The 9,633-nt window shown below is 47.3% G+C and overlaps 1 protein-coding gene across 1 annotated transcript; it reads right to left on the bottom strand.

Moving 5' to 3' along the window:
• Positions 1 to 7,169: 7,169 nt before the first annotated feature.
• Positions 7,170 to 7,689, bottom strand: KY384_005610 (uncharacterized protein; the record flags this gene model as incomplete). The annotated part of the gene is made up of 2 exons (XM_044814109.1): positions 7,170 to 7,562; positions 7,675 to 7,689. 2 exons carry the CDS (start codon positions 7,687 to 7,689, stop codon positions 7,170 to 7,172), a joined length of 408 nt encoding a protein of 135 aa, XP_044669410.1.
• Between the last annotated feature and the right edge of the window lie 1,944 nt (positions 7,690 to 9,633).

Below are 9,633 nucleotides of genomic sequence, written 5' to 3'. Positions count from 1 at the left end.
AGGACCGTCGAGGTATGCCAGAGGATTTGCCTAAGGATTCGCCTTCCAATTTGTCAAAGTATAAAGGTGGTACCAGAACAGAAAGCTAGAATATTGCCGGTCAGTGTTCATGGCAGAAAGCTGGGCGACTTAGGTTGCGTCGACGCTCGGGGCATAGAGCAGCATCTTTTATTCTCTGCCTTCCTCTTTTCTAGGGGGTTTTCACCGGTTGAGCCACCGCATTCCTTTTGAAGGGACGATTGGGATCCTAGCCACCGTTCGTTCGCGTAAAAGATACCTCCAATCGTCAACTATAATGGTACTACCGGAACGGAAAGACTGGGCAAACTCAGCTGGAGATGATGGCAGAAACCCGGTCCATTTAAGATGTGTCGATGTACGGATCATTGGGGACCATCTCTCATCCTCTGCCCTGCTTTCTGTGAAGCTCTTGACTGGTCAAGGCTACTGATTCCTGTTGAGTCGATGACAATAGATTTTACAGTGTGCACGCCTTCGCATCACGATAAACCTGCACGACGGTCACCTATGGTGGTAGTGCCGATGCTGCGAGGTCGGAAATAGCCAACTGGTCTTGATGAGAGTGAGCATAGCGGTCTGAAATCTGTCGGCACATGTATCCACAAAAGCCTTCATCCTCTTCTGCCTTCGGTTTCTCCAAGCGACTTGCTGGCGGGATGCTACTGCTCTGTTCGCAGAAGAACGACTGAGGTTCTAGCGAGCACTGATCCGAGATCAAAAAAATACCAAGCAATAGTATTCTCAGAGGGCGATAGCGCAGCTGAAAGAGCTTGAGGTTGTGTCAAAGTCTCAAGCTTCGTGTCAGAATATTGCGCTCCAGCGGCACCAGGAGGCTTAAATTTGTATGCTTAGAGTCTCCCTTCTCGGAAGCACTTAACAACCTAATTCTATCCTCAGAAAGGTGTCAATTGAGTTCTGTGACCAGATAGAAAGTCTGCTCTCCATCAATCATACGGAATTAGAGTTCCAACATAGACGCCCAGCATTGAAGTATTCATTGGCTGACTCGACGATCCCAACTTCCGAGACCAAAGCCGTGCTGTTTTCCAGAGAAGAATGATTAGGGTATGTTCGACGGTGACATCAGCCATTCTCGGTCTCTTTCTCAGGTCAAGCATCAGCTTATTCATCTTCGCGTTAACCGTGACCAGCTGTAAATGCTAAACATTGATTGAATCAGCTGTCATACACCTAACGACGGCAAGGGTATCTAGAACGAGCAAAGAGTATTTTTTCAGGGACAGGTGCTTCCGGCTAGGGAAGAATGATAACCAGCTGTCGAATACCAAATTTCGGCAAGTTATCTAGAACAAGGGTATCTAGAATGAGTAAGAGACATTCGTAAGGGGCCAGACGTAAATTGTTCCAGGGCATAATGGGATGCTAATACGCTGAGACATATGTGTAGTTCGAAGTAGTTGAAGGCTTTGAACGTTCCTCAAATACCATTAGCTCCAGGTTTATTCTAATTGGTGACCACTCTTTACTTAACTCTTGATATATCGTTTTTGGTCACTCTGGCTATTATGGCATGGTTTTCTCCTTCTGAATTTCTGCGATCGAAGTTGCAACACAGATAACTCAGCGGCAGTTGCTTGGACCGCGTGAAGGGACGAGTATGATTAGCATCAAAGAGCGACTTTCAGTCCAACCTGTACGTCGGACTTTCAGCCAAGCCCACAAGATGGCGGGGTGAGTTCTTCTTACTGTAATGAGCGTTCCGCTATCCTCCGAGCTTCAAGAGCGGCGCTGGCAAAGAGTACCATGATGGAACTGATGACGTAGACTAGAGCAGATTGAGACTCGTGAGACGTCAAAGAAGGAACCATCGCCCGGGTTATCCCTGGTCAGAGGTAATTGAAACCATCGGCATTTGTTCGGAGGACTACAAGCTAGCATAAAACGCCAGACAGCTTGGCAGTCTTTCTGAAGAATGACTGCCGTGAGAAAAGGTAGATGGTGGCATTCTAAGGGTGTATTCCGCTTCGACATGATGTGTGTACCGAGAATATTAGACCGGCCCGTATTTTACCTGGAGGTGTACTACTTACCTCTGATGAGAGCTCTACAGGCCCTGCAGCTTCAGAAGCCTGCTGACAGAGATCTGCAATAAGTAGCAGGGGGAATTCTATTCCCGTGGACTGGCGGTAGTGAAATGAAGGACTCCTGAAGTCTCTTGTTTGGCATAGTGCGTTGGTGAGATCGTTGGGTTGATAGGTCGAAAGAGGCTTGTTAGAAGTTTAAAGACTAGAATTTCATCATCAAAACGATACCAGTAGCATAAATCTCGTGCGAGATGTCTTACCTGATCGTCGCTTTTCATTTGTGCTTCTTTCCTGTTCTTCATGTATTCTTCCTGCATTTCAATTCTCTCACTTTCTCCTGTGACTGCTTACCTACCACACCCCGGGCAGAGTGCTATGCAAATATCGTGTCTGTTCTCCCTCAGCACGTGTGTCCACGAATACGTAGTACCTGTATGCACTTTCCCTAATTGCTCTCTGTTTCTAGCTTTTCGCTTATTGCGCCCCGTCACTTTGACTTTTATTGCAGGAACTTTCAAGTCTGTGGGCATATGCAATAAAAGAGATCACTGTTCTATTTGCTGAGAGTGGCCGAGAGGAGAGCTGATCCAGGATCGAGGTCATAGCGATTTGGGGAGTAGGGCGGACCCTGATGCTCGGTGAGGAAAGCTGTTGACGACAACTTCGCGCGTTGGTCGGCAGAGGATCAATGATCGATGGCTAGATTAAATCTCTGTTGCACACGTGAAAAGCTCAAGGCAGGTAAGGCTGTTGTAGGCAGTAGTGGAGGGGAAAGGATCCTCACCGCTTTCGGCGTCATCTTCAGCTCCGGGGATATGCACGCACAACGCTGCAGGCACCCGTCCCGTGTGAGGTCAATCATCAAGAACGCACAGAAGCAAAGCAATCAAAGATAAGACCATTTAGACATCATTACCATAGATCTTGAATTCGCTGTTGCAGCCTTGCCAGCAGATTTTCGAAGGGGTGGATCGACAAAAACGTTTTGCTCTACAACATGTCTGATGTCTTGGCTCTTACCCTGTTTCTCTCTAGCCTCATTGGTACACGGTTTGCCTTTTGCTAACGCCTTGTCTAACATCACCCTATTAAAGATCACCTTCTTTCATATCTTCCACTCAAACTTGAAGTTCTTTGACATCAACAAACCAGTGCTTCACACCAGAGCTAAGCATCAGAACTCAGCACCAGAACCCAGCACCAGAGCCCAGCACCAGAGCCCAGCACCAGAACCCAGCTTCAGAACTCCGTACCAGAACTCAGTACCAGGAGGCACCACTGTCGTAATGCCTTGCCTCAGCTGTACTTGTAATGGTTTCATCTGCAGAACCATTATGTGTCACACCAGGTGCACGGCGTGTGAGTTACGAGGATCCTCCTGTGATATCAATCATCTTCAGTACGGGTGCACGGAATGCGTTTGGAACGATTCAACATGCACGTTCACAGAAAACTCGCCCACCCCGACGACGTGTCACAGGTGCAAGTGGTTCGGGACTGCATGCAAACCATCTTGAGGCCTACAGGGTGAGTGCCTCCAAAGCCTTTTCTCCAAACCGTTGATCTAATGGGTATAGCTAACACCTTATGCAAGCCAGATTTAAGACAATTTCGTTTCTTCACCTCCCTTATGCTTGATCACAAGTCTGCACTTGGTACTTGAGGTGGACCTCGATATCTCATTCACGACTTTCAGTCAAGGGTAAGAAGGGCGATGGAGTAAAACGTCATGCATAATGAAGGGTGATTTGATCGGGGACTCGGGGGTTTGTGGAGGACCAGGTTGGCCACAAGTTAACGGCTCCTTCTTCATCTACCTGTAATAGCTCGGGGATTATCTTTGAAAATTTTTAAATCGATTTGGTCGACGTGCCAACGGCACTTGGGTATGTTCTTTCGATCTCTTTGCTTTTAATGGCCCAATCATCACTATCAATCTGGTATATCAATTGCTTCATCTCCAACATGGTATGAAGCCCGACCAGCTTCATACTACACCCATATAGTCAACGCTAGTATTGGTTTGATTGCAATAGAAACTAATACACGTCCTCCTGCCTTGTTCCTCAGACTCTGTGGAGATCTCAGTGTATCCCATATCATTGACAAAGAGACACAGCTATGAAAGATGTACTCAAAAGGACCAGATGTAGCACTCAGAGCCGACACTTTTCCAACACACGGCTATTAAGCCGAGGTCTGTGGCTTGCCATCTCTGAGGTGGTAAGGTATAGCATGCGAGACGCGCAGTTGCTCTTTTCCAGGGAGCCACTCATAATGCTCCACTCATAATGCTGGCAAAGACATAGTTCCTGGAGTTTTGACCCTAAGCCAAAGTATGCAACGTGATCTCCATGATACCGCTTACTCCTGATGTAGCATTTTCATCTAATGACGAAGTCTGTCAGCGAATGAACAACCTATTTATCGTATGATTCGTAGACAGCTCTCTGTGGATTCAAGTCAGTACAGTGTTCTTTTCATTCGCAGATATAAAGAAGGTGGACTCTCAATGGCCGCCAATAGCTTCCAGGATGAATTCGTGTTGCTTCGTGATCGCTTTGGAGGCCTTGGGGAAAGAACAGTGCACAGAATCGCAGCTTCTTGAAAACGGCAGCTAACCTCATGGATTCGTCATCAAAATAGTCCGAATAAGAAAGCATCAAAGATCCCAAAGGGCTATCTGTCGACCAGTAAAGCATGGCATTTTGGCTTGGTTAAACAGACATCATGTGAAGATGATATGAGTTGGCCTCGCGCATTTCGACGGATTCCATTATGAGTCTAGCGTTACTCGTCTATTTCTACGTACTGACACAAGCAAGCTTCCAACTTTTCTACGCAACAAGTCCCTCATTCTCCCTCGTCTTTTGTTCTAAATATATATAAAATAGCTTTTTAGAGCAATGACACCATTAGCTCATCACTTACCTTACACTCATCAAACTGCAACCGACTCTCCTGACTCCGACTTCCCAAGGACAGGACTCACTCTGGGAACACCAACCCCGACAATGCTTTGACCGAGAGCAACACCATCTCCACCTCCCACATACGATTTCGAAGATTTCCATCTTTATGATGGTCTAAAACAACTAGCTGCGCAACAGCCGCGAACTTCATTCAATTTCTCGTCACTCACTCAAGGGGCAGATCCTAGCCCAGCCGACCTGCAATTCCTGCAAACTTCGTATTCCTCAATCTCTCACCTCTCAACAGACAGGAGTCGAGAAGACTTGCAAAGCCAGGGTGGACAACAGTAAGGGAGACCCTTGTGGGAGAGCACTGAGCCGAAGCGAGAGGGATTCCAGAATCCCGAGGTCCTCAATCGGATCTTCAGCGAGCTCAGATCCAAGAATGACGAAGTGAGACTAAGAGCTGCATTCGATTTACGCAGCCACGTTTCAACGGTAGCAAGAGAGCTTTCGCGAGATACATTCAAGACTACAATCCATATCTCTCAGCTCATCACTCAGAGCAACGATACCACCGACAAATTCGGTGGCATTCTGGCAATTAGGCAATTCCTTGGTCTCGAGAAGGATGGCCCAGAAGGCGTCTTCGAAGAAACCACCAGAAAATTAGAGACATACTTGCAATTGAACAATTGCTTGGATTCGACGGCGACGAGCCTGCGCAAAAGACTACCCGCTTTGCAAGCTATCTACGGAGCGCTCTTCGCAGTAATGATAACACAGTGCTTTTATTTGCCGCAAGAGCGTTGGGCCATTTGGCCATACCTGGAGGAGCTCTCACTGCAGGACTCGTGGAACGCAACTCAACGATAGGAAAAGCCACGAAGCCTCCCAAATGCCAGCCTCGTCTGGGGTAATGGAATACGAAGAAAGAGATAGCCACGGAATACGTTTGATGGAGATGGAGGAGAAAGCCTTGGATCAAACACACAAGTTCAGAGGATAGGTATTTAGCTCAAATGCAACATTTCGAGCTACAAATTTCCCAGTCCCTTTATTCTATGTCCAGATGCACATCTGCAAACCTGCGAAGTCGCTTCTTCCAGTTGTGTATCTGTATCATTGCAGTGGGTAGAGATTTGCAGTCACGTCTCGGCGTTTGAGCCTTTCCCACCACTCAATTGCCCTTGGCCTCGACATTGACGTTTGCATGGCTTCTCGAGCCAGCAGTACCCACATACATCATCTCCGTAGCCATCTAGATGGTTCGGGACTTGAACTTGCAATTGATTGCTCATGATTCGCGAGGGAGCATACGAAAAGGGCATGGAGCAACATCAAGTTGGAGCATTCGGGAAGAGAGCCTTTTAATATTGTCACATTGCTCGCCTCAGATCTTGCTTTCAATTCAAGACTGAGGGATCTGGCAGTCTTCCACTTTTTCAATCAAATGAAGAAACATTCTGTTTAGCCATCATGGGCACTCTCCAGTGAAGCTACTCAACACACAGTCTGCATCACATTGGTATCCCTGATCCTCGTGAAGAACTGAGAGCGATTTGTCCTTCTCCTTGCACATGCGTTGTATAAGGGAAATATCAATAGGGATGCATTTCTCTATTAGCATGTTGCTCATGCCTGCTATGCCATCAGACCTATCTATGCACATTTCCCGAGCCTTCTCTGCAGTCCACCAGTGAGACCGTTCCAATCTTACCAGGGTTCACTCCAACCATCGACTGAAGAAATAGCCCTTCCCACTTTTTATTCTGCTGTCGCTATGCAAGTTGACCGTTTCAATCTTACCGAAGATCGCAGAAAGTACCAATTGACCCATCTATACACAGTTCCCGAGTCTTCGTTTCAATCCATCGCCGCGCCGTACAACTCATCGTTGAATAGAAATAGAAGTTGGTGGTACTGTAGAGGACTTCGATCGCTTCTTGATGGATTTCTTTGTTCAGCAGAAGTATCGTGATGCTGACGTTCACAAAGAAAGCCTGAGAGCTGTATGGTCCCCTCAGGTAACGCGGACGACGACAAAGAGGGCGACAATTTACAGCTGAAGATCTGCGAGCATGCTGTACCCATAGACCCATCTATGCACAGTTCTCGAGCCTTCGTTCCAGTCCACAAATGTGACCGTTCCAATCTTACCGAAGACCGTATCAAGTACCAAATGACCCTTCTATCTTTTAAATTTGCTGTCGCTATGCATTTTGGCTTTTGAAACCTGCCCATGGTCGGCCTTTTGAGGCCTCCCTTTCTCTACTTCTTTCTCTTCGATCTTCCCTCCCATGGCCTCTGCCATCCGGTCTTCCATTGGCCCCTTCTCCCATTCTTTTGGGGGAGAGTTCGGATAATATTCATCGCAGAGCGAACCCTCAGAAGTTGAGCAGTCTAGGTCCTCTGCCTCAGGCGAGGCGCGAGGCGGACTTGGTGACTTCTCGCTTGACCTGTCGAGGATCTGTTCCTGGAGAGCCTCTACTAGTTCCTGCTCTGTAAGATGTTGTTCATCAAGATCCGACTCCGACATTTGGGCTCCAGGTGCTACGTCCTCGTCCGAGATAGCGACATAATACTGATCATCCCCGATTTTATGCTCCTCGGTAATGGATCTTGGTTTTGGTGGTGGACGGCGTGGGGGCCTGGGAATGACAGGTCCTAATACTCAACTCCGTCAGCGTATGTACTAAGAAACCGGCCATTAGAGTTTAGTACGATATAACGGATCACATACTGGGGAATGGGGCGCCACGCAGGTGCGTGGGAGTAGACTCGTCTGAATCTGAGTCGTCTTTAAAGCCGTCTCGGGGATTTCGTGGGTTCTACATGCCCTCGAAAGGCATTGGATTGTACAAAGAGATAGTATCTCAGCTTAAGAATAGATGTTTAGCAGCCAGGAATAGACAACTGTAACGATGCTGAAGCCTTAAGCACGTCTGAGAGATGGCTATCTTTGGTTTGGCGAGATATCAAACTCTGACACAGGGGTTTGCGTTAGCTTCATATGATTCGCCTAGCCCCTTTTTGCCCTAGCTTTATTTATATGTCTGTCCCAAGCACTGACATGTACAATGCTATCTGCCGAACTCATGACCTAGACTGATTACCTTCTAGCAATCGCATGAACGCAAGTACTCTCTTGAAGGCTTGTTTTCAGCTACAGTCTCTTGCTAAAAGCTTTTTTAGACGATATCAGACTAGGAAACGACAATGGCCTACAGCCCCGGCACCCCTTGCGATAGCTGCATACGTGATCATAAGGTTTGCGAGGTTAATAAAGTTGGGCAAAACAAGTGCAATCAGTGTTTACAACGGAATCTTGACTGCGTATTTCAACTTCGCGGCCGAATAGCCGGATATGCGTCAGGAACTGTGATATTCGAATTGATGCCTCCGGTAGAAACAGTACCAATCACTCATGCGGCGGTTGTAGCAACAGAAGACAATTGCAACGAAGCCTCATCAAATGGGGCCAAATATTTGGGATTTCAAGCTACGGCAAACGTAGCTCAGTCTTCTGGCATGGCAAATAAAAAGGTACAAACATGAATCACATTCCATCAACGAAGGGATTGAAAAGCTGACTTTTCAACTGGAAGAAGGAAGCATCGGGAGTCAATGCCACGCAGGTTCAGACGCAGGATCGAGGTACAGATACAGAATCTCCAGGAGGAGAAGTTGATCACTGCGAAGACCCCAAAACACCCGGTGGATCTCACAGCCCTGATCACAATGCCGAAACGGAGCGCAAGCAGCCCTTGTCTAATGGAAAAGGCGGAGAGTGCAGCTATAAGAGCTCAAAGACAGGTGTCCTACCGGAGAATAGAACGAGCAGAAGGGAATTTATCATAGAACTCACCAGAAATGGGATATTACGAAGGGGTGTGTCCAGTACAGTGGAAGAGCGATGATGAACTTGGAACCAGAAGACATTTCAAGGATGGAAAGAGGGAGCCATAGAGGTCTCCAAGCTTGAACAAGGAAGTATTTGCGTTTTAATGGCGAGACGCCCATGCTCAACGGATATTCAAAGAAAGCAAAAGCTTTCAGAGGTAGGTTTTCTTGTGTTTTATGATACCAGTAGCACCTTCCTCATGTGATTATGCTTTCAAAATCGACCGAATGTATCGTCAGCCGCCAACCCTAAACTTCCTATCGTGACTTCCTTCTCTGCCAACGACCAAATGCCGCCTTCGTATATCTGCTGGATTACTTGCATGCTGATAAATCGACAATACAGGCCGAAAAGAAAGAGAATCGGACTCTGCAAGAAATGTAATGTAGAAACTGGGCGACTTCGAGTTGGTGATGTCGTAGAAAGGAGCAGTTGCAATGCTCAAGTAGTCGAGTAGCTGTAGAGAACAATCCACGGTCTTCTAGTACGACTGCTGTTGCCCAAGCTCTCTGTACACGGTACCAGTATAATCAGCTCCTCAACGAATTCATAACCCGCAATCCCCTAGCTCGTTCCCCTCCTTGCTGACATGGCACACGGTCCACTTGGTAAATGTCCATTTCCCACAAGCTCTGCACCAGTATGTCCTTGCTGATTTGTAAGGCTACGAGGAGCGTTCTCCCCTCACCACGATGCAGAGCTAGTGGCTTTCGGCGTCTGAGTATTTGTCTTTTGCTTGTCAGATTTCAAA

This window comes from Bacidia gigantensis, assembly GCF_019456465.1.
Source record: "Bacidia gigantensis strain McMullin 20006 chromosome Unknown contig_245, whole genome shotgun sequence".
In the NCBI taxonomy this organism is placed as follows: Eukaryota; Fungi; Ascomycota; class Lecanoromycetes; order Lecanorales; family Ramalinaceae; genus Bacidia; species Bacidia gigantensis.
This window is presented reverse-complemented; position numbering and strand designations above follow the sequence as displayed.